The following is a 24,465-nucleotide window of genomic DNA, read 5'->3' as shown; positions in this document are numbered from 1 at the left end:
GCAGAGGCAGGAAGCTGAAGTGACGCAGGAGGTTTTTATTACTGTACAGTATGCTCCCTATAGTGTTCAAATTAGCTATAATTACATTACTCTGCATTCTGCAAACCACGAAGACTTAAAAATATCTCTGTTCTTTATTTACTATGCATTCAGCCTCCAGAAGAACGCTTCGGCTATTGTTTGCCAACATACACAGCTGAATTTTCAATGAAGCAAACCACATTAGGTTGTTTATGTAAAGCACACGCCGCAGCTGCATCTTTTTATTGTTCACCAGAAAGACAGAAAAGTTGAGTAATTACACGTTTGTGACGTCTGTTCACACAAATCTGTCCTCATCTTCATCTGTGAAAGAGCTTCGCAAACAATGTACAATATTTCAGGTATTGCCAGGCAGAGGTTGGAGGTTGTTAGCTACATGCACTGCCAGAATATTGAATGTGAATATGTCTCCCCTGGTTCTCAGTACAGATGAAGATAGACAGGAGTAGGAGAGAGAGGGCGGGGGGGGTGGGGGGAGCTATGTGACATGCTGCAAAGGGCCGCTGCAGTAAGGACTCAGCCTTAGTACATGTGCTCGCTCTACCAGGTGAGCTACCATGGCACCCCTCTGCCAGATTTTTAGAACTCAACAATCTCCATCCAACGTCAAAAGCTTCATAGAAATGTTAGCATTAAGTTATTTCATTAAGAATTCTCTTAACATGTTAAACAATTCAGCTACACTCGCAGCACGTGCTGCAGGAGCACCTGCATTATTTATTTTTCCTCAAGTTCCCTTTGATTCATACACACCGGCGGAGCCACAAGGATTTGACAGCCTGTTCTATCTGCCAAACATATCATGCTGAGACTTCAACAAGTCGAGAGTATGAGTGGATTTTTTTTTTGTTTTGGGAGGCTGGCACTTTTTTGGAAATGTTGTCATATTTGTTCGAGTGGTAGATCATAGAGATCCTGGTGACATGAATCAGGATAGGGAATGGTCTCTCCATCAGTCACATAGTCACTTCTTGTTACCGGCATTAGCCCTCGCTGAGAGAGCATGACTGAAGAGGATTTAACACTTGATCTCATGGAGACAGCTGCATCCTTTCCTGCTCCTGGACCACCTACTGAAAGCTTAACATCCAGATTCCTCCAGTCCTGGGAATGAATTTGGTTTAGCTGACGATCTTTTAAAAGCTGCAGCTAAGGAATAATCCAGCATTGCTGAACCTTTACAGGGTCATTTCAGCCCAATTCGGGGGGAAAAAACATATTTTCCTACTTAACCCAGTTGGTATTTAGCCATGCAGATAGTAACATAGCACCACGTCTGTGAATTATCCTGAGAAATCAAACATTGTTTCTTAAAAGAAAAGTTACTCTTCTTTTATCGAGGCTTTAACCCGAAAACTGCAGATCTGGGTTAAAGGATAAATGTGGGTAATGTGTTTTTGTGATTTGGATGACCTCATCCTTTAAATACAAGCGTAGCCTCCATTAAATGCCTCTACCTTTCTTCTTCATCTTCTTGGATCTAACACAATTAGGACTTTTACACTGACACTAGGCTGCTGTAACCTTTAAGGGCAAAGGACAGGCTATCACAAAGGACACGCTTCCACTCACTACACAAGCCCTTCGTGTCATGGTTGACCTTTCCTCTCTTTTGCATTGTCTGAGCTGATTAGCTTTTCTCAGTGGCAGATACAGCACAGCTTACATCCACTGTCTTAACTCTAAGTCTGATAATAACTTGAGCAAACTCTGACACAACAGCTGAGTATGAAAGAATGCTGGGCTGATAACTGTTCTCATCTTCAGTGCCATATTCTAACCGTCCTTGAACTCATTTGCTCTTTGAGGGCAGCAGATAACTCCTATCTACAGATGTGTTAATTGGGCTTTCAGAAAGAAGTCAGCATATTAAAATAGTCTGGGGGCTCGCTGGCAAACCAGACCAAAGCCTCGGGAAATCACATGTGATTCGAGCTGACCTTCATCTAATGTACAGTCTGGGGACCATACAAAGCGGGGCTGAATTAGCTTTGCATACACAGGCAGAAATAAATACCACCACAGTATTTCTAACTATGCGCAGAAATACCCTGGAGCCATAAGATGTGGTGCATAAATTTATTTCAACATATATGAACATTTTGTTTATTCTTTTCATGTTTTGTTAAAGACACAGTACATACAGTGTTTACATTAGATTCTACAACACTTGCTGGCAGAAAACAGTTTGATCATAGGATCAGGATAAACTGGGAAAACAGAAAGCAAATCCTTTGAGCTTCAGTAAAACTTGACACCTCATCATTAAACTTGACAATAACCTGTCATAACAGTCCATGAGAAACATTATTGCACAATCCATCAACTGATAGTAGTGTAATGATGCTAATGACTATAATGTTCAACAAATCCACAGTTGCTCACATCAGAACACTGTGACATGGACTACGTCTAATAATGCGTCATGTAATGATTGAGTCATGTAATGATTGAGTCATGTAATGATTGAGTCATGTAATGATTAGTCATGTTATGGTGAGTCATGTTATGATTGAGTCATGTTATGGTGAGTCATGTTATGATTGAGTCATGTTATGATTGAGTCATGTTATGTTGAGTCATGTTATGGTGAGTCATGTTATGATTGAGTCATGTTATGGTGAGTCATGTTATGGTGAGTCATGTTATGGTGAGTCATGTTATGATTGAGTCATGTTATGGTGAGTCATGTTATGATTGAGTCATGTTATGATTGAGTCATGTTATGTTGAGTCATGTTATGGTGAGTCATGTTATGATTGAGTCATGTAATGGTGAGTCATGTTATGGTGAGTCATGTTATGATTGAGTCATGTTATGATTGAGTCATGTTATGTTGAGTCATGTTATGATGAGTTATGTTATGATGCGTCATGTTATGTTGCGTCAGTATATGTTGTGTCATGTTATGATGCGTTATGTTATGATGAGTCACGTTAGGTTGCGTCCTGTTATGTTGCATCATGTTATAATGCGTCATATTATAATTTGTCATATTATGTTGCACCATGTTATGTTGCATCATTTTATGATGAGTCATGTTATGTTGAGTCATGTTATGTTGAGTCATGTTATGTTGAGTCATGTTATGTTGCAGCATGTTATGTTGTGTCATGTTATGTTGAGTCATGTTATGTTGTGTCATGTTATGTTGAGTCATGTTATGATGAGTCATGTTATGTTGAGTCATGTTATGATGCGTCATGTTATGATGCTTTACGTTATGTTATGTTGCGCCATGTTATGTTGCACCATGTTATGTTGCACCATGTTATGTTGCGTCATGTTATGATGAGTCATGTTATGTTGAGTCATGTTATGTTGCGTCATGTTATGATGCTTTACGTTATGTTATGTTGCACCATGTTATGTTGCACCATGTTATGTTGCGTCATGTTATGATGAGTCATGTTATGATGAGTCATGTTATGATGAGTCATGTTATGTTGAGTCATGTTATGATGCGTCATGTTATGTTGCAGCATGTTATGTTGCGTCATGTTATGTTGCACTATGTTATGATACATCATGTTATGATGCTTTACGTTATGTTATGTTGCAGCATGTTATGTTGTACCATGTTATGGTGAGTCATGTTATGATGAGTCATGTTATGATGAGTCATGTTATGTTGCGTCATGTTATGATGCTTTACGTTGTTATGTTGCAGCATGTTATGTTGCACCATGTTATGATGCTTTACGTTATGTTATGTTGCAGCATGTTATGTTGCAGCATGTTATGTTGCACCATGTTATGATAGATCATGTTATGATGCTTTATGTTATGTTATGTTACATTGTGTTGCTTTAAGTAAAGTTCAGTTCCTTTGTAACGTTACATTACATTGAATTGCATTACTTTACTTTTGTATTACCTTTTACACACTGTCCATCTAATCCCTGTCTTTTTCTATTGTGTAGATCTTACATTGTCACACAGACAGAATAGCAAGATGTAAGGCAACTCACATTCCACCACAATGGACTGATGGATTACCTTTTGACAGATCCTATGAGGCAGCCAGCATCTCAGCATACAATACAGACTATGTTCATAAAACACAGGATAATTTATATCTGCAGAAATGTGTCATCCAGCTGTAGGTGACTTGGAGACCAGTTGTTTCATTTGGGCTCAATTAAACTTGATTTTCAAAAGGAGGACAGAAGGCGAACCAGAGGAGCACCCGTCGCTATAGCGACAGAGCTGATGGGCTGTCATAAGAGGAATGGGGAAATAAGTGAAGTGAAGACAAGCACATATACACACACACACACACACACACACACACACACACACACACACACACACACACACACACACACACACACACACACACACACATATAGACATAGACATAGACATAACAGTAATGCAATTCAAGCAAGACAATATTGGTAATGAGAACACATTGAAGCATTCACATTGAACATACTCTGCTTTTTAGATGCTTTCATAATTAGCAGTATCTCTTTGGAAGCTGAAGATGTGCACAGGGTCAATCATCTCGCAGAACATCAATAGCTGACACGGAGGTCATCTCTCCACACACTCTCACTCTCTCTGCCATTTGAGTGATGCATTTGGATGAATTTCACAAGCATTAAAATAAAGGTGAGTTGGTGCAAAAACATGAGCAGTCGGGACCGTGTGTTAATGTTGCATCTCGATAATCAAATATTGGAACACCTTTTGTGATGTCGGTAAATTCATTTGCGAAGGTGTCAACCTGCAAAGCAGCCCCTCGGTGGCTTTAACTGATTGATTGAAGACAGAACGTACTGTACTGTACTCATTGACAAACAGGAAGCATGATGATGACAGGAAAATGCAGAAATGAGTGGTGTCTATTCACCAATTTGTGAGTCATATCTGGGCCAAAAACATGGTTCAAATTAAATACAAATAAATCCAAAAACAATAAAAGAAAAGAGAGAACAGCTGCTGCTACCATATTAAACATTGTGATAGGCTCTTGATCATATTTCTATATATTTAATTTGTGGTGATATACTGTACATTCTGTCATATTTTGTTGCTACATACAGTGCATTGCCCCGACACTAACTGTAAACCCTAAAACCATTTACATGTCATAGAAAATTTGTATCGCTACATAGTTGAACTACCTGAAATTACGGTGCACTCCTAGGAATATCAAATTATTTACAATATAGAGTCATAATTTTCACTAAGAGTCCTCCTTCTTTACAAAAATCTTGTGCTTTAGCATTTGAAACACACACATACACATCCAAATACACACAGCAGGTAGAAAAGAAATAATAAAAAAAGACATTTCTTGTCCTCTTCTTTGTTGAACACCTTTTTCAAATGCACAATCCCTGTATTCTGTTTTGTTACATTGGAAATGATTCTCCTTGAGAGCTGTTCAAAAGTGGCAGATGTGTGTTTCAGCCAGTCAATGGAGCTCCATTTATAATAAAACAGAAAGTGACCCACTGAAATGTCCTGAGGTGATGCCGATCTCTGACAATATGACTCTAAGTCTAGACACCGACATAAAAAAAACATCTCATACAAACTGCTACATAAAGGTGTTTTGTTTTCTCTTTATATCACTTTCTCTTGAAAAAGACACATTTTATGCATTGGAAGTTGGCAGGAAGTCTGAGAAATGGCAGTTGAATGAAGTTGCGTAGATTGCCCTCAGATCACCGGCCTCTAACTGAACAGCATCACCAGATCAGATAAAGTGTTGGCCTCCCCGGAGCTTGTACTTTGAGATGAATAAAGACTAGCAAAGAGGCATGGAGTAATGAGTGAGAACAGACAGAATCAGTTTTGTTTTTATGGAGTACCTAATTATAGAATCATTAGCACCACCACAGTGTATGGGCAGAAAAACACAAATGTCTTGACGGCAAAATGAACTGCTGAGAGGAGCGACGTCAGTGGAGTCTTAAAAGGCTTCACAGCTTGGGAAGCAGTCTTTGGTCACAAATCAAAACCTAAACGGCATGTGCCAGTGATAAGCTGTCCAAGTGTGTACCGCTGACTGATGTTGTCCATTTCCACAGGCGGGGCTGTGAACCTGAGCTTCTCTTTCATGGTTAAACTACATCTCCTTTTCCACTGAAATCTCAGTGGTAGTCATTAACACCTCTTCACAGCTTGTTATTACTGTGAAAAGCCAGCTAGTGTCCACTGCTAACATTCGTGTGGTCACACACAGATTTCGATGGCAGTTGCCATCACCATCTGGCTTTTGTTCTTGTCTCGGCCGGGGGACTGGTGCTGTCCAGACTCCTCTCTGGGAGAAAGCGGGTCGGACAGGACACTGCGTTTGAGCGGTGCCGGGCGCAGGCAGGTTGTTCCTGGAGGAGTGGAGGGCTCAGGGTGTCTGTGGGAAGAGCGTGATGCAGTGGAGGATGAGGAGGAAGTGCAGATGCCAGTGCACACTCCAGAGCTCGACCTCTCTCCTCGCTTGGCTCGGCAAGATGCTCTGCGCCTGAGCTCGCTGACCAGCTCATACTTGACAAAGCAGAAGACGTCCTTGACGCCACAGCGCTTTTCCGGCTCAGAAGCAAGCAGCCGCTGAAACATGCGCAAGGCATCATCGGTGAAGCGGCGCCACTGTGACGGGTATGTCCCCACAGGACACCCTGCTTTCTGCCAACGCCGAAACTCCTCATAGAAGGCGTCGGCCGGCAACGCTGCCTCCCAGGGGAAATTGCCTGTCAGCATACAGAAGACAAGAACGCCGAAAGCCCACACATCCAGACTGGTGGTTACAAGGAAACCCTCAGCACGGCTAGCACGGCACACCTCTGGTGCTGTATAGGGGATGGTGCCACTTACCCGTTTCACACGGCTTCCCACACGTCGGGTCATACCGAAGTCAGCAAGTTTGATGCGACGGCACTCACGGTCAAATAGGAGCACATTCTCAGGTTTGACATCCCGATGCACCAGGTTTTTACTGTGCATGAAGTCCAGGGCCAAGCCCAGTTGTTGCATGCAGCGTTTGACCATTTCCTCCGGCAGACCCACCTGAGAAGAAGAGAAGGTGGAGGGAAAGAGAAAGTGTTGAAGATTTGGATGAGTGCAGTTTAATAGATACAGTTGTGTAGGAAGTGAGACTATGAGAGGTGATACCAGAAAAGAGCTTTGTGGTGAGAAGGTTACAGAACAGTTAAAACGAGTAGGTTGTGGTTATATTGAGTGGTGGAATAAAAGAACAGAGTGATACGCTCCAAAAAATGAAAACCGAATAAAAAGATTCTAAGTTTTGGGTTGCCATTTTTAACGAGTCTTTAGAAGAACCTTGAAGTCGAGTCCTCCCAGCACTTCAACTGGAATAGCACTAAAGCGAAGGGAAAACTCTCCGCAGAGAGAAACCCGGGATGAGGACGAGGCTCCACTCCCGGGAGAGCTTGTTAAAGCTGCCGTGTCTGAACATGGCGGTTGATTGGAGCAGCTCTGGCTGAGTGAGGATGGTGATTGGTGGATAGAAGGATGATAGCTTTACCTGAGGGGGGATGATGTCGAAAAGGTCCCCTGCGGGGGCATATTCTTGTCCGAACACATAGCTGTCCTCCGTCTCGAACAGCACGTCCAGGATTTTGATAATGAAAGGGCTGCAGCTAAGTGAGCCCGTTAGACTGTACTCCCGCAGGAAACTCTTGAGCTTTGTCTTGTTCTTGGTAACAAACTTCAGGGCCATTTTGTTGCCTGAAAAAAATATATAATATAAACATATAGATGAACACGATGAAGCTCTGGTGTATTAAAGTTCCCATGAAACGGCTAGCAGAGGGCTATTTGCATGTTTCCTTAAATGATAGCTAGGGAGGGACGTGTCGCGGATATTGATTGCCGTTAACGGTAGCCAATACCGCAGAATGTGCGTTACACCCCTCCCGCCAACTTTCAGATTCACAGTAGCTACCAGCTCAACATGGAAAACAGCCACGAGGACAGCCTGCTCTCTGTTGTCAAGGACTTCTCGCCACCACCATCGCCTACGCCAGCGGATTTCACAGACAAAACGGACACTGATGAAACGGAGGAAGGAGACGACAATGAAGAAGTTGTTTTTCAAACGAGGCCACACGTGTACCAACTGAGATCCGAAACCAAAAGTGCTGCTGCAGGCTCATCCACGCCAATGGCAGGCTTGTACGCCTCAGAGGGCAGGATAAGTCATCAACATTTGTTTAGACCATTTTGATTTCATGGGAACTTTAAACTTGTGTATCAAATAAGTGTTACCTGACACTGTAAGGGAGTACCCAACCCTGTGTTTGTAACAGCTGCTACATTCATTCATATAAACATGTACAGTGAATTTCAATCTCCATTACTCGCATACAACCAGCTGTTCGTGATCACAGCTGCCAACGTACAGAAACATTTTAAAATGTCCACTGCCCTCTCAGCCTCCCTGTGCACTACTTTAAAGTGCTTAGTTGTACCGCTTTCACACTGAGCCAGCTCTAACCTTGATTTTCTCACAACCAAGGATTAAACTGTAGTCTTAAAAATAAATCCTCAGCAAACCCTTTTTACTGCTGAGACTTTATAACATGCTGATCTGCCTTAACTGGTTATCCTCGTAGCGGCACAATGTCGAGATCTGCTTCCCAAAATGTTTGTGTTTCTGCTTTATTAGATGGTTGACAGTCAGGACACATTAATAAAACAGGGATAAAGATCTTAACCAACTCACCCTGTGTCCGATGTGCCACCAGGTCCACCTTTCCATACGTGCCCTTCCCCAGTTCACGGATATGCTCATATTGTTTGGCTACATCTGCTGCCGACAGAGAGGTGATAGCCAGGGCCTGCATGTCCTCCACAGGCACCCCTCCGCAGTAGCCCATCTTGGATGTAGGCGAGCCCCCGCCACTGCCCACCCTTCCCGGCCCAGATGGAGAAAGAGACAGGCTCGCCTTAACGCTGTGGGGCAGACTAAATGAAGAGGAAAAAACACTGCTTTAGAGTCAGTTTATGATAATGGCAGGCAATATCAATGTTATGCATGAATGTGTTTATGACAGAATGCTTATATTTGTTGGCGCACATCCAGATATTCTTGTCTGCACATTGTGTCCCAATGGGTGGTTAAATCAGGAAGGCTTTAAGAGACCTTAATTTCCATACAATCAATTCAGGGAAGGCATCAACAGGGGAAGTGCTTTCAGTAAATGTATTGGACTTCCTGCTGTCCCTCTAGATCACTCTGGCCAGCTTTCAGATATGGTCGGTCTCAGACAGCACTTACTGGCAGACAGCTATGGGAAAATCAATATGGCCAGGTAGAAGGACTAACAAATGGAAACAAATGGAGAGAGCTGACAGCGCCAAGGTATACACACCCAGATCCTCATATTCATACATATACATTTTATATACACAACAAATATATACAACAGGAGAAACAATCTGTGGTGCTTTGAGAAAAGATGTTGTTTCGAATAGAAAACAAATTTGGTTTGCACAGCAGTTGCTCTCCAGTACGTATTTCGGTGAAAATGCTGAAGCTGATAAAAAGAAAACTGCAAAAGAAAAGTTAGCGCTGATTATTCAAAAGTGCCAAGTTTGAAATAGGTCAAACTGATCCTAGAAGGGAAAATACAGCTGCTTTAATTGAAAGCTCAGACTGACACTAAATGTACCAACTGACAACAAATCCAAAATCTCTTACAGTGATTGAGCAAAAGATAAAACTATTAAACAAAGAAAAGGGACCTTTTGAGGAAATGAAGTGCATCACGCTAATGATCTTACCCATTGTCTCTTGTCAATCCCCCTCACACACACACACACACACACATAATCAAATGTGATAATCCAATGCAAAGCACGCACACACATACGCTAATAGGCATCAAATCAGCACAAACTATTTTTGCTGATGGCCTTTTTCATCCATGATTCAAAGGCAAACGTTTCGCTCTTCGTTCTTGTCTCCCCGCAGCCAGTTTCTCAGCATCACTGGTTTAAACGAGAGCGTCACAAATACGTCTAAGTCGAATTGACAGGTGCATTAATGCACAGCGGCTAATGTACAGTTTATGAAAACACGGCACGGGAGGGTTTTTTTTCTGAAGGTGTTGAGGTTCCTCAGCTATCTTGTGGGAAGAGAGCGATAAATATAGCTATTAGAGAGCGAAGCTAAAATAGGATGCCACCATTTTCAGCCCCCTGTTCTTGGCTCATCACTCTTTATCGAAGAACACAACAACACTTCAAATAGAAAGTGCCCTTTATGTATCTCTGTAGATAACTTGCATCTTGATTTGTATCATAATCATGAAGATGTTTATGTAAAAGACTATATATATTGCAGCCTACTCATTCTGAGCGTGCCCACTGTATAGCCTTCAGCGAGTCAACACAAAAGTTCATTATTATCCTGATCAGTTCGTGGTCCAGGTTTGATGATTTAACATTTAAACAAGACTGCACGGCCTCATAGCCTCTATCAGCGAGAGCGAAGGGAGTGCTTGTTTACTTCTTCCAGTGAGCTCCACGGGCAGAATGTGCAGCACTCCAGCATGGCTCTTAATCACATTACTGAGCTCCCACAAAGACAAAAGCAACCCCTCCCCACACATACACACACACACACACACACACACACACACACACACACACACACACACACACACACACACACCCACACCCAGCAGCGCAGGATGCCTTGCACTCATTTCCTTTGCAGAACTGGATTAAGAGTCCTGAAATGTGATGAGTGGTCGGGAGACAGTTTGCGATGACGCTGTAAATGTGAACCAGAAACTGCAGAGTAATGCCCCTGAGGTGTGTGGATGAAGTTTTGTGGTCTTTGTTAGTGTTTGTGAGGGAAGGTCTGGTGTGTCCGTCGCACTGTGACACTCTATCAAAGGCCCTTTGTGTTCCCACCTCTGAGAGGGAGCAGCTGTGAGCCTCGGCACGACTCAGCATTCGTGCTCGACCACACATGCCCTAGTGATCTCCCACGCTGCCCTCTGCTCCTCTGTTGTCCTCTCAGGAGGCTAAAGACAAGGTAACGGCAACACGCTCCACATGCATATGAAGATTTGGCTCAAGAAACATTTTAACGCCTGTGCGTTTTTGAGCCAGTCCCACTCATTTTCAATCATCTGCAGGGCTTTTTGCAAACAGGGCTACTCACTTATTCCTATGTTGAGTTTGTTGGTCATGTAATACCTTGTAACTTCAAGTTTTAATTGTGATGATACTGAAACACTCAGAGTGTCTGAAACCGTTTAAAAATCTCAATAAGTAAACTCAAAAATGAATATCAGGACAACAGCTTGAAAACAAGTCTGTTTCCTGGAGATGCAAGGTTTTCACTCTGCAGCAACAATCTGTTTTCCAGCCACTAATTTCCCCTCAAATACAGATTGGCAATCTCGCTCTATTTAGCAATTACTCAAACAGAGCTGACTGCATTCAGAGTATAACCCTCTTTAAAAAAACAGGTTGTTCCCAGAAAAAGGCGAGAAATCCAGTTTCACGTCCTGATAACCAAAGCGCCGGGCTGGAAACCTGTTGTGGCTGACTCCACGTGTCACACATGAGATTAAACTGCAGAAACAGTTGACCTTTTCCTTTTATAAACACCGAGCTGCAGATGAGGACAGAAATGTATCTTGCGATGTGACTAGCCTCTGCACTCGTTGCACTCGTTAGTTTAGGTCTTACTGTGGACTTCAGGTGTCACTATTTTCACAAAGAGGTCAAGTTTATACGGAGCAACTGTTCTCAGAGATAAGCTTTGCTAGCATGCTAGCACTAGCACTAGCATGGCTCTGGGATGGCAATGTTGCTAAGCTGCTAACCCACTTTGGTCCAGAGACTAAAATATCTCAACAACTATTGGATGGAAACGTTGGTAACTATTTGAAACTGTGTGCAGTCCTTCATGATGTCCAGAGGACATGTGGCGATTCCTTAACCTTTGAAAGTGTCCAATAGGCTACTGTGATTTGTGCTAGTCAGCAACGTGCTAGCATGCTAACACGCTAAACTAAGATGGTGAAAATGATACCTGCTAAAAGTCAGCATGTTAGCATCCTGTCTACAGCCTCATAGAGCACACAGAGCATGGCCGTAGACTCTTGTTTGCATATTTAATGAATTTCAATAACGGGGCTATTTGTTCTCCAGAGACTAATTGTAGTAACATTAACACATTATTAACATAGGAAACTGAGCTTGCGGATGGAGAAATATCTGTGGTTGCGAGACTCAACAATAATTGTGTATTCAGTGAGTTCTCGCAGTGTAAACTATGTGAGTGATACAGTTTGCAATGAACTATGACACGACTGATTAGCACATAAAGACTTCACAGAGGTGAGGTTCAAACATGAATACAGATTCACAAATAGAAAATGAGCTCAATTGTGGGGAATAGAGTTGATGTTGCACCTTCGACTTTAACACATGTATTTTTAAATATAGCTACACTAAGCATATATCAGCAGCTTTGCTAGTTATAGTCCAGCCTCTCCTCCTTTTCTCTTCTCTTTAAAAAGCAAACAAGGAACTAATGAAGGAAATAAATAGATTGCAGAGCCTGCCTGTCGCTACCTCTCTCCATTACTAATGGACTAGTTGCTTTGCTCTCGGCAAAAGACTCATTATGGGTGAAGACTGATCTCCTGTGTCCAATTTACTGTAAAAATGCCCAACGTGCCCTGCCACTGGGTCAAAGTGAACAATGAGTGAAATACGATGTGACTGATGTGTTTACTCTCACTGAGTGACACACATAATGATGTATTTTTGTCAATCTGTCTGTCCCTCGCCTTGTTGTCTCAGTGTGGATTCGCAGGATAAAACAAATGACTGTGATTCAAAACCATCTGTCATTCGATCAAAAACCAAATGGGCTTCCGTGTGAAAGCCAGTTGCAGTCGGGACGCTCTTACTCACGCCAACAAAACTGAATCTACCTTCTTAAATGGAACATCAGTGAGCTGGTGAGTTGGTGGGTTTATCACACGGCTGAAGAAATCTCCCGCTGTGCTGTGATAGATGAACCAGAGGCCTGGGCCACGGGCACTCACTTTGACGAATCACACGCTCTTAGCTTTGCCCGGCTGCCCATATGGAGGCTCCCCGCTGGGGCCGAGTGCTGTGCAACCCATCCCTGAGTTGCTCTCTCTCTCTCTCTCTCTCTCTCTCTCTCTCTCTCTCTCTCTCTCTCTCTCTCTCTCTCTCTCTCTCTCTCTCTCTCTCTCTCTCTCAATACTGTATGCCACACATCCCATGGCGCTGCAGCCTGCTGGCAGAAACGCTGGCTGCCATTGGCCTCCTGCTGGTATGACCTCAACCCCAGGAAGGGATAATCCAAGGTTAAAGCAATCCAAACAATGACTGAGAGTGGATATTTAAAAAATACATCCCATGTGCAGAATAAATCAATATTGTAGTTTGGGATTACGGCTGTAGGATTACAATCCAATTTAAATGTCAACATATACAATATCACCATCACGACCATTGTAATCATGGCCTGCATTAAAATCCTTTCAGGGAGAGAGAGAGAGAGAGAGAGAGAGAGAGAGAGAGAGAGAAGAGAGAGAGAGAGAGAAAAGGAGAGAGAGAGAGAGACAGAGAGAGAGAGATAGAGACAGAGAAAGAGACAGTATATTCTCCTCACTATCTCTCCTCTTCGTTCTCTCCTCTCTCTCTCTCTCTCTCTTTTCTCGTTCTTCTCTCTCGTCTTCTCCTTTCTTGTCTCTCTCTCCTTTCTCTTTCTCTCTCCTTTTCTCTCCTCTTTTTCTCTCTATCTCTCTCCGCTCTCTTTTTCTCTCTGCTCTCTTTCTCTTTCTCTCTCTCTCCTCTCTCTCTCTCCTTCTCTCTCTCTTCTCTCTCCTCTTTTCCTCTCTCTCTCTCTCTCTCTCTCCTCTCTTTCTCCCTCTTTCTCTCTCTCCTCTTCTCTCCTCTTTCTGTCTCCTCAGCTCCTCTCCTCTCCTCTCTCTCTTTCTCTAGAGCGAGAGGGCCCGGATTGGGGAAATCCAGTGAGACTAAATTGAAGCATCTCTCCCTTTGTACCACATGCTGTAGACTGCGTCCCTTGATGTCAAATACATGGGGAAATGTGACTCTATTATGAGCTCAAGAAAATGGGGTCTAAAGGGGGTGTGGCTAAATGATGTAAGAGCACCGCTAAGGAGGACACTGCTCCTGCATTTCTTTCAGCACCATTCTGCCTCCACTTCAAGGCAAGACTAAGGATATTATAGTAGATGGTGAGGCAGTCCTGCTCTTATACAATAGCCTCTAACCACGATCAATGCACTAATGGTTATTGCTGAGGCTGCAATTAACCCCCCCTCTCTTGTTCTCTCTCTCTCTCCCTCTCTCTCTCTCTCCCTCTCTCTCTCTCTCTCTCTCTCTCTCTCTCTCTCTCTCTCTCCCTCTCTCTCTCTCTCCCTCTTTCTCTCTCCCTCTCCCTCTCTCTCTCTCTCTCTCTCTCTCTCTCTCTCTCTCTCTCTCTCTCTCTCTCTGTCTCTCTCTCTCTCTTAATTTCAAATTTAACTACGCTTTAATTGCATGACTGACTCATTGCAGCAAAAAAAATGGACTAGCCAAACAATAAAACAATCGTTAATAACTATCATAGGGAAAATTAAAACGACAACATACAGCAAAACATTAATGCAATAGTTACACTGATGAAACGAGTTAAAGAAAAGTCCTTCATATGTCCTTATAGACAATGTTTGCATCGTCTCTGTTCTCAGAGCAGCCATGTTTCCCTGTAGCAGCTCATCTGTTACCAGACTGTGCCTGATCTCCTTTTATTCAATTGATTAACATATTGGTAAGGTGTTGTTTTAACATCATTTTGCCAGTATTCGTTGTAAAACTGTGCATTTATTTGAGTTTTGTGGCTATGTGAGGGGCGATGGGTGTAGCTGGTGTGTGTGTGCCAGCTGTTGGATTGGATCATTGTCTGGGATCTGCTGTTTCCAACAACGTACAAAGTGTTCATGTGTTGGCTGTAGTGGCAGATACCCTCCTAGTTCTGCAGGCCATGTCTGGAGACGTTTCTATGGACTCCCAGGAAGCTTTTGTTTAATGCAAGGAAGATTTAGTCTTAAAATTAAGTTTGCAAAGTAAGATGCACTTTCATGAGGTGTATTTGTATTTCAGATTACTGTTGCAGCATTTTCTTCCATTTCCATGTATATGAAATGTTACGATTCATTCTTTGGAACTGAATGTTTAGTATAATTGCTCATGTTAAAACAGTATTTTACAAAATAGCAGCATTCTGTCTGTATAAAGTTCTTACAGTGTTTGGACGAAAACAAGCCCACGCATACCTGCTCCAGGTAGAGCAACTTTTACTTGATTTTGGGATGAACTGGTCCTTTAATGGTCCCAGCCATCACTGCTGCTTCTCTCTGTCAAAACAATGTTTGTGATAAAAGCAAATCCGTTAGTATTAGGCTACCTGCCTTTCACTTAGAGTCCATTACCAGCCTCCAGACTTTGCTTTTACAGGACCTGCTCCATCAAGTCAGCTGTTCATTTAAATGCATCAGACAGCATTACCGATGAGAGATATCACCTGGCTGCCCTGGGCAAAGTATGAAAGGGCCATTAAGTGGATTCCCTCTGATGCCCTCGCATCCATCTAGCACATGACAGAATCACAAAAGCATATAGAAACAAGTACGTGCGTGTTTCGCGAGTAAATACAAATTAAGTTGCAGCTCAACCATTAATAGAGATAACCATAGCCTAGTGGCAAATACAGCTGTATAACTGCTGTTATTTGTTCTTTATTGAGCTTTACAGTGTGCAGCAGTAGGTGAATGTGTTATTTAGATACACCATGAATGTTGTCCATGAGAGTGAGTCAAAGTTCAGACACTAAGTTAACCACAATCATCGGAAATATCCAAGCCCTTCAAATAAAAACTTCACAATACATATAAATACATCAATTAACGCACATTTTCACCCTGCATGTTTGACTCTCTGTGTGTGTCTTTTAGAATGACCCGGTTTCAGGCACCTCAGGGCGCATCTAGGTGTTACTCACCTACTGGCGACCTGTCTCTCTCCTCCATGGTCCTGCATCAGAGCTGCTGCGCTCTGCTCCGCTCCGATCCGCCGGTGGTCTGCAGGAAACTGAAGGATGGATCTCCTCGTTTATTGATCAGGTAGCCTATATGTGCTTAAAAACATGCAGGTCCATCAAAAACCTCAACAACCTTGCAGTTTCACAGCTCAGATGAGATTTCGTCACTGTGCTTTGTCTGCTGCTGCCCCGCCCAAGAAGAAGATTCCTGTTTCTGGAGATGCTCTTCAGTTTTTGACTTTTTTTTCTATCGGAGGCGGATTAAATCAAAGCATCTGATGCTGGAGGCTGAGATGAAGACACAGGCTGGTATCCCTCCTCTGAGCGCCCACCATCTCAACCTGCCAAGCAGCGGGAGGAGGGTGCGTGTTTATCTTTCGCTCCTCCAGTGGTCTGCATGACCCAGTTCAGCACCACACTCGCTGAGGCGAACCCATTCACTCACATCCACGCAGGCAGGGGGCTCAGCAACACCTCTGTTCTCTGCAGCATCAGAACGCATGGACCAATCTTCATGTTCCCACTCTCTCTGAACTCAGCTCTGCGTCTCTCACTGTCTGCCGGTCAGTCTGTTGTGTCCGTCGGTCCAGCGGGACTCCGGGGTTGCGGAGATGGGAGGAGGGGGGTTGGTCTCAGATCTTGCTTCTTTGCTGGTCCTACCAGTAAGCTCCCTCATTGTTCACCGTCTCCACCCTCTGGCAAACTAATACGCTCACGTGTCCTGGGTCCTAGCGCCGGGACGCGCCCACCCAACCTCAATGCCTCCATGAGTTTTTGTTACTTTTGATTCATGAATTTAAGGAACAAGCTGCTCCACTCTTGCATAATTCAACAGCTTATGGCCCCAACTAGGCTACTTCACGCGGTGACTTTGCCAACTGTCCTTATTAGGTAACAGCAAGGCAAGACTTTCAATTAATTCAGCGCCCTGGCAGCTCCCCTTATACTGTACATGTTTAACAACAGGCCTCCTGCCAGACAAGTTTGCCAAGCAGAACAGATTGGACTGAGAAAACAGCATCGACATAACAGGGATAACCTTAGTGCATCATCATCAAAGACCAGGGATCAGATGGGTTTATGGGATGTGCTCGTTAAAATCATCAAGAAAAGATAAATGTCAATCCCATCTTAATCTCACCTCAGACCCTCAAATGTCAGTCACATAAGAAAAAGTTGCTCTTGACCTTTTAGGAGCAACTTTTATTCATATCATTTATTGCTTTTCTTTCCTGCATATACTATTTGCTTTTCTCTGTTCTTCCAGCTCAGATTTACATTGTAGAGATGCAGGTCAGGCTCATGAGACCATGAACGGATTAGTGAACGGGCCTACCGGGCACAGGCCCAGGCACCCAAATTGTTAGGGGCACCTTCTGGCTCTAACAAAATGTCACTCAAAGAGACACAAACCAAACTGCAAGAGACTCAAAATGACCACAAGGAGACACAAAGTGACCACAAAGAGACACAAAGTGACCACAATGAGACACAAAGTGACCACAAGGAGACACAACGTGACCACAAAGAGACACAAAGTGACCACAATGAGACACAAAGTGACCTCAAGGAGGCACAACGTGACCACAAAGAGACACAAAGTGACCACAATGAGACACAAAGTGACCTCAAGGAGGCACAACGTGACCACAAGGAGACACAAAGTGACCACAAGGAGACACAAAGTGACCACAAGGAGGCACACATTGAACACAAGGAGACACAAAGTGACCACAAGGAGACACAAAGTGACCACAAGGAGACACAAAGTGACCACAAGGAGACACAACGTGACCACAAGGAGACACAACATGATCACACTGCACCACTGCAAAACAACAACAAAACAAGCCTAACAACTATAAAGTGTGTGTCTTGCTCCTATGTAGGAGAGGTGATGGGGCATTTCCCATGTCTGTGCCCAGGGGCCCATTGTCTCATAGTCTGCCCCTGGATGAGACTGTATGAAGAGTGAAAGTTAAACTGACATCAAGCAGTCCAGGATCAGAAAGAGAGGAAGAATGAAGCCTTGGAAATACTGTGAATGTGATCTTCCTGCTTCGTGTAACAAAATGATTTGACCCGGGGTGTTTTTTATCCTTGTTGAGGAGATGGGTGGATATTGAATAGTTGCATCTTCGGTACCTTTTTGAAACATTCAGGTGTCTCAGGCCAACAGGCAGCGAGGCAAAGAGTTTCCTCGGGGTCATCTCATAAATCACAGTGAAGGTCACGCACTGTGGGCTGACAGCAGAGAGCACCGAGGGTCACACACACCTCTGAGTTGTGAACAAATAGAACAGGGCTGCTCCTCCTCTCTCCGCTTTCCGTCACCAGGCTTATGTCCTAGTTTTTACTTTTTGTGTGTCACCTCAAGTTTTCCATGTCTTGTTGTAAAGGGGGTGGCCTCGTTTTTCACTGTTCTCAAATGTATGTTCATGCAGAGTTTACTTTGTGTCCTAGCTGCCCTATAAACTGCTCTGTTTTTTGGGTTAGGACCATCTTGATATATAACAGAACTAAAGAAGTGTCCTTCATCCTGTGAAGAGAAAATTAGATCACAACAAAGAAAGTATGCCTTAAACGGAATACCACAAACCCCAATTAATGTGTTAATTGAGTCACATTTCTTATAGGTTATTTCAACAAGTGGGAAGGAAGTATCTATAAATTAGAATGAATATGTAGACGAGCGGTATTTACTTTAAAACTTTCTCCTGTCAATATTCTTTGAAATCTTAACCCGTTCCAAAGACTCTGCTTTGTGCAGAAAAAACAACACACGGAGTAAAAGGCAAAGCAAAAAAAAAAAAGGCTGAGCATTGAATTCAGAAGCATGCTGCTGGCATCATACAAAGCTCGACAGCTCCCAGCCCTCGCACCTGCCCCTCTCTCTCTCTTACTTTAACTCTTCATTTAGCTCTTTCCCTCTCACCTGGCTCCCCAAAGATAGACCGTCTTTCCGACTGCAGTCACAACAGCACAGTCATTTAGCATCCTTTTTTCACAATCCAAAAAGAGAAAAAGCAATTTACAGCCACATCACCCTCTCCCACTGAATCATATAGTCCTCTGCGGTCTCCAAGTCCTCCCATAACCCCGAACATTTTATTTTGTTCTCGTTGCATTTTATAATCCAATATGTGATCACAGGGAGATTCTGATGAAGCCAAATGCAACAAATGTAAATGCAAATGAGAGATTAACATTTGGGATTTGGGATGTATCAGTTTGTTTTTTTAAATAATATATTAATAACATAGACTATAAAGTATATGCACAATATAAATGATAGAATCCCTAAGCTAGCAACACTTTCATACATCTCAGAAGTAAAAGCAAACACCAGAATTAATTGTAAAGATAGCTGAAAACACATACATCAGTTATCTAGATATAAAGTACTATAAGTACTTCATATATGTTTACAATTCCAACAATGTTATAAAAAAACACCCAAAAAGTCGTTTATCGCTAGTTAGAGTGTGCATTTCAATTGGGACTACATTTCCCACAATGCCACAGTGTTTTTTCCCTCCTCTTGGTTGGTTCGCAGCAGTTGATGACGCTAAAAATATGCGCGTAACCTTGTGCTACTGGGCTGCTGTCAAATCAGCTTTTGAAACGGTGTTAAAAACATATTTTTGATGCTATATTTTGCCGTCAATATTATTCTGGAGTCATGAGCAAATATATTTTACCAATTTCTTTTTTTGGAACAGTGTGTGGAGCTTCTGTTTTACTGAAGTGAGTAATAATATGACATAAGGTATATGTCGCATTTGCTGCTGATCCGCTGTTAGTCAGATTTAAAGCGTTATGTTGAACGATCAACAGTGATGTAAGACTTATAGCAGGAGCTCTGTAATGTGCAGCTAAATGTCTTCCTGATTAAATTAAAATAAAATAAATTAAATGCATTGGGGTGATTAATTGGTGAATTGATTGACAGGTCTGAGAAATGACTTGTTTGTGGCACAAGGTGGACAAGTTAGAACAACTGGGCTCAGCAAGAGAGGCAGTTCTGAGAAATGTTTTAATAACTGGTTTTGATGCTGAAATGGGAGGTGTGGCACTGAACTTTTAATTCTGAACTTTAATTCTTCCCATAGGAACCATATGACTGGGGGCCGGTGTCCCAGTAAAGCTACCATACAAGGCAAGACTGTGGTTATAACAGGAGCCAACACCGGCATCGGGAAAGAGACTGCCCGAGAATTGGCCAAGCGAGGTGTGGAGAAAATAAGACTCTGATTTGGTGCAAAAAGACACATCATATAAAATCTTCAGCGGCTATTTTGCTCTAAATGACACGCTTCTTTTCCCACTCGGGCATCATCAGGGGGTCGGATCATTATGGGATGTCGGGACATGGAGAAGTGCGAGGCGGCTGCAAAGGAAATACGAGGGAAGACCCTGAATCCTCACGTTTACGCGTGCCACCTCGACTTGGCTTCCATGAAATCTATTCGAGAGTTTGCAGAGAGAATCGAACAAGGTGAGAAAACAAAACTTCAGTTGTGTCTCCAGTTATAAAAATCAAAGCACACTCAGCTTCTTAAATGTTATATTTATTTGTGTTGTAGAGGAGCAGCGTGTGGATGTACTCATAAACAATGCAGGGGTCATGAGATGTCCAGCAGGGAAGACAGAAGATGGCTTCGACATGCAGTTTGGAGTTAACCACTTAGGTACTTAAATTAAGATCAACAGCGGTGTGTGTGTGTTTCTAAACTGTTTGCAAGAAATTACCTTTTAGATTAACTTTACTTTCCAATAAAGTCTCTTTTACTCCATCACTACCTGATTCTGACAGTTTCTGTCTTCCTTCAGGCCACTTCTTGTTGACAAATCTTCTGCTCGATAAGTTGAAAGAGTCCGCCCCCAGCAGAGTGATCAACCTGGCCTCTCTCGCCCACATCGTTGGAAAGATTGACTTTGAGGACTTGCAATCAGAGAAAAAGAAGTTTGATACCAAGCAGGCGTACTGTCAGAGCAAGCTTGCCAACGTTCTGTTCACCAGAGAGCTCGCCAAGCGATTACAAGGCAAGACTAGTAGCTGATGCATATGTGGGCATGTGTGGGAGGGAGTACGGCCTGTGTTCTTGTTTGTAATTGGCCATTGGGTATGTATTTTTAAACAATGCTGTTTGTGTTACAGGCACCGAAGTCACAGTGAATGCTGTGCACCCTGGCGTTGTTGCCACGGAGCTCGGGAGGCACACGGGTCTGCACCAATCACAGTTCTCGAGCTCTGTGCTCAGTGAGTATCCTGCTTCCTTATTGGATTCTGAATTTAGAGAAATCAATAAAATCTTACCTAATGCATATGCAACAATAAGCTTGGGCTGTATACGCTCTGATACGTGGCAATGGGTCTACTCAGTGACTGTTCTATTCTTACCTACCGGGTCTGTATTAATAAACTGAAACTGCGTCTCTGTTGAGAAAAGTTTCCCATCCACAACATTTCAACTGACTGTGCTATTTAATTTAACATTATCTTCTTGGTGGTAGAAATATTCAGATCCTTTATTGAAGTAAAGGTAGTAGTACTACACTGTGACAATACTCCATTAGCCACTTTGAAACTGGTACTTAGGTACCATAGTTTTAGCTAAAATATATATATATATATATATATATATATATATATATATATATATATATATATATATATATTATATTATATATATTTATTATTATTATATATATTTATTATTATTATATATATTTATTATTATTATTATTATATATTATTTATATATATATATATTTTTATATTATAATTATTATATATATATATATATATATATATATATATATATTTAGCTAATTTGCTAATGTTGCTGTTACACCTTCTCGTTACTCATTCTTGGCATCAGTGAATGAACATGTTTTTTAAAATTTTGTTCCGCAATGAGTTTTTTTTTTATTACATGCACTCAGAGGTAATAAAATCCCTCCACTGTGGGGAGAGCCGTGTTTGTTATTGAGATCATTTATAGTCAATGAAGAAGATAATAAAAATCCACAATGCAACTTGTGCCAGATACGGATATGAACAAATGCAAGTGTTTAATTCTGTCATATACCACCGACAACAACATGAATCCAGTTAGTACTTGAATCAGTAAAACTGTAGTATTCCTGCTGAGTTTAAACCAGTGGTCCCCACCTACCCCCCCGCAGATCCCTTTTTCTCCCTGTTGGTGAAGAGCCCAGAGCTGGGGGCCCAGACCAGCGTCTACCTGGCGGTGTCCGAGGAGATGGAGGGGGTGACGGGAAGGTACTACGATGTGATGACAGAAAAGGAACCGGCGCCCCAGGCCCTGGATGAGGAGGCAGCTCGCAGGCTGTGGGAAGTCAGCAGCAGGCTGGTGGGTCTGGAGGACGAAGGGCAATCCGGCAAGTCAAACCCACCGACAGAAGTCCAGAGCAGAGCCGCACAGACACTCCTCGAGCAGACGCACCGACAGAGCCCAGGACCATCTGTCAGTGCTGTTGGGCTGTAGGCCTGCTCTGGCCTCTGGGCCTGCAGGGGATAAAGGACCTTTATGACTTGAGCTGTACCAGGCGTACTGAAACCATTCACTGTCTGAGTCTGTGAGTCTGGTTGTCTGTATAAAAGGGCGTGTTTTGTAAAAGCCTTTATGTTCCTGCATCAGGATATTTTCTGTAAAACATGTTTAACAAGCAGCCTTTCACAATGGACTCTGAAAAAAAAGTGAGACTATGTAATTATTCTCTTTACAAATGACACTCTTCGGGGTTTTACTGCCACAGCCTCACTTGGTCTGGTGTGACCTGTAGCTCATGGTGGCTAATGTTGGCAAACATTAAATAAATATTGCTGCGTAATTAACATTAGTGAGTCAGTTTGATTGTCTTGTTGACTGTAAAACTGAAAGGTACTTGGAGAGTGCAGACATCTGCCAAGGCCTGTTTCCATAAGTGAAAAATAATGCGTGTATCCGCCGCGTGATTTGGAAAGTTGAGGCCGGTAAGTTTCTCTGTAATCCTGCTGATAAACAGACAAACAAGCTAACTGGTGGAGGTAATAAAACGGAAAGGAAAGGAAGATGGATCACTGTGGATTCAAGCAGAAATTACTGTAAGATAGCGCCATCTAGCTGCTAGCGTCAAAACACAGACTAGTAGTTTTAAATGATTGTGCATAGATCGCAGGTTCATTACTGCTGAACTACGTGTGCAGTTGTGGTTTAGATTTGTGAATGTGTTTTTCTTTATCTTATATTTTATGTAGTTTATTCAAACCTGGTAAGAAAGTCAGTTTAGCAGACACTTGGAAATTGCTTGACTTTGATAATCCATAATAGAAACACTATCTTCAGAATGAACTGGAATGGTTTGCATACTATATTATAGTAGAGTAATGAAAGCTAAAGACAAACAACATAAATCATAAGGGCGTAATTTGAAAAAAGGTCAGAGCACTGGAAGGTCATTCGAGGTAAACACCCCCTTAGGCATTCATTAATATATTTAGTTATTTTGTTCACTTTTAAGTGCACTTTTGCACTTGTTTACTCATGCCTCTTGAAAAACTAATCAAGTTACAAACTCACTCATCTTGCATTTCAGATCCTCTCAGACCTCTCAGTGCAAAGAAGAATATCATCCCCAAAAGTATTTGAGGGATCCATTGCATAGGGCTTTTTCCAACAGTAAATCCCAAAGCACGGATCAATACGGGCCACTCTCTGCACTAATGCACACTGATCAGCATCGGGCCTGAAACTGTAAACCCTGGATCGTTTATTTCAGTGTTGGTTTACCAGCGGAGGCTCTCGCTGGTGCCTTTCTAGAGGATGATGGTTATTGTAGATGAGCAACAGAATAACTGGGTTCTCCTTTGCTCTCCAGATTGTCAAAGACCGTACACTCCCTCGAGCATGATGCTGTCTGATATAGTTTCTGTTTCTGGCTTGAATCAAATCAATCCTGACCTCTAAAGTCTCCTCACACTATTGTCTGAATGTCAGCAATACTTTATTTGTAATTTCTTCAGTGGTGGAGGAAGTAATCAGATATATATACAAAGTATTAGCATCAAAATGTACTTAAAGTTTAAAAAGTAAAAATACTCATTCTGCACAATGGCCCATTTCAGATAATATGTTTTATACTACTGAATTATAATTATTGATTTATTAATGTGTTCATAATGTTGCAGCTGGTAAAGGAGGAGCTTTTTTTAAATGTTCTTTTCTTTACTATATATACTGCCCTGTAACCTTCACTAAGGAATCAATAAAGTTTTATCAAAATTAATGAACAAAAATGTCAATATATGCCTTTGAATTGATTTGAATTGTAGT

General features: G+C 42.3%; 2 protein-coding genes across 3 annotated transcripts; one reads left to right on the top strand and one right to left on the bottom strand.

Moving 5' to 3' along the window:
* Positions 1-2,107: 2,107 nt before the first annotated feature.
* sbk1 (SH3 domain binding kinase 1) lies at positions 2,108-16,673 on the bottom strand. 2 transcript variants are annotated; one of them, XM_029456894.1, is made up of 5 exons: positions 16,085-16,673; positions 8,738-8,979; positions 7,538-7,740; positions 6,868-7,059; positions 2,108-6,743 (listed from the first exon to the last, which is right to left on the bottom strand). In XM_029456894.1, exons 1-5 carry the CDS (start codon positions 16,120-16,122, stop codon positions 6,261-6,263), a joined length of 1,158 nt encoding a protein of 385 aa, XP_029312754.1. In that variant the 5' UTR covers positions 16,123-16,673; the 3' UTR covers positions 2,108-6,260. The 2 variants fall into 2 exon arrangements, with proteins under 2 accessions (XP_029312754.1, XP_029312753.1); XM_029456893.1 differs by having other exon boundaries at positions 2,108-7,059.
* A 2,998-nt stretch (positions 16,674-19,671) lies between these two features.
* Positions 19,672-22,988, top strand: LOC115025015 (retinol dehydrogenase 13-like). The gene is made up of 7 exons (XM_029456975.1): positions 19,672-19,870; positions 20,236-20,354; positions 20,466-20,621; positions 20,710-20,814; positions 20,957-21,169; positions 21,285-21,386; positions 22,316-22,988. The coding sequence occupies exons 1-7, from the start codon at positions 19,806-19,808 to the stop codon at positions 22,636-22,638; spliced, it is 1,083 nt and encodes a 360-aa protein (XP_029312835.1). The 5' UTR covers positions 19,672-19,805; the 3' UTR covers positions 22,639-22,988.
* The last annotated feature ends 1,477 nt before the right edge of the window (positions 22,989-24,465 follow it).

The sequence above is a fragment of the Cottoperca gobio genome, chromosome 19, assembly GCF_900634415.1.
Source record: "Cottoperca gobio chromosome 19, fCotGob3.1, whole genome shotgun sequence".
Lineage (NCBI taxonomy): Eukaryota > Metazoa > Chordata > Actinopteri > Perciformes > Bovichtidae > Cottoperca > Cottoperca gobio.
The sequence above is the reverse complement of the archived record's forward strand: the minus strand, read 5'-3'. Positions and strand labels throughout refer to the sequence as shown.

What these genes read in the sequence shown, in the direction of transcription:
- sbk1 (XM_029456893.1), bottom strand. Translation starts at nt 16,122, where the DNA reads ATGCAGGACCATGGAGGAGAGAGACAGGTCGCCAGTAG. An exon ending in GAGAGACAGGTCGCCAGTAG is followed by an intron (nt 8,980 to 16,084) that starts GTGAGTAACACC and finishes CTCTTCATTTAG; the next exon opens with TCTGCCCCACAGCGTTAAGG. An exon ending in TCGACATCATCCCCCCTCAG is followed by an intron (nt 7,060 to 7,537) that starts GTAAAGCTATCA and finishes TCTTCTTCTCAG; the next exon opens with GTGGGTCTGCCGGAGGAAAT.
- LOC115025015 (XM_029456975.1), top strand. Translation starts at nt 19,806, where the DNA reads ATGAGCAAATATATTTTACCAATTTCTTTTTTTGGAACAGTGTGTGGA. An exon ending in TGCAGAGAGAATCGAACAAG is followed by an intron (nt 20,622 to 20,709) that starts GTGAGAAAACAA and finishes TTTGTGTTGTAG; the next exon opens with AGGAGCAGCGTGTGGATGTA. An exon ending in GTTTGGAGTTAACCACTTAG is followed by an intron (nt 20,815 to 20,956) that starts GTACTTAAATTA and finishes GTCTTCCTTCAG; the next exon opens with GCCACTTCTTGTTGACAAAT.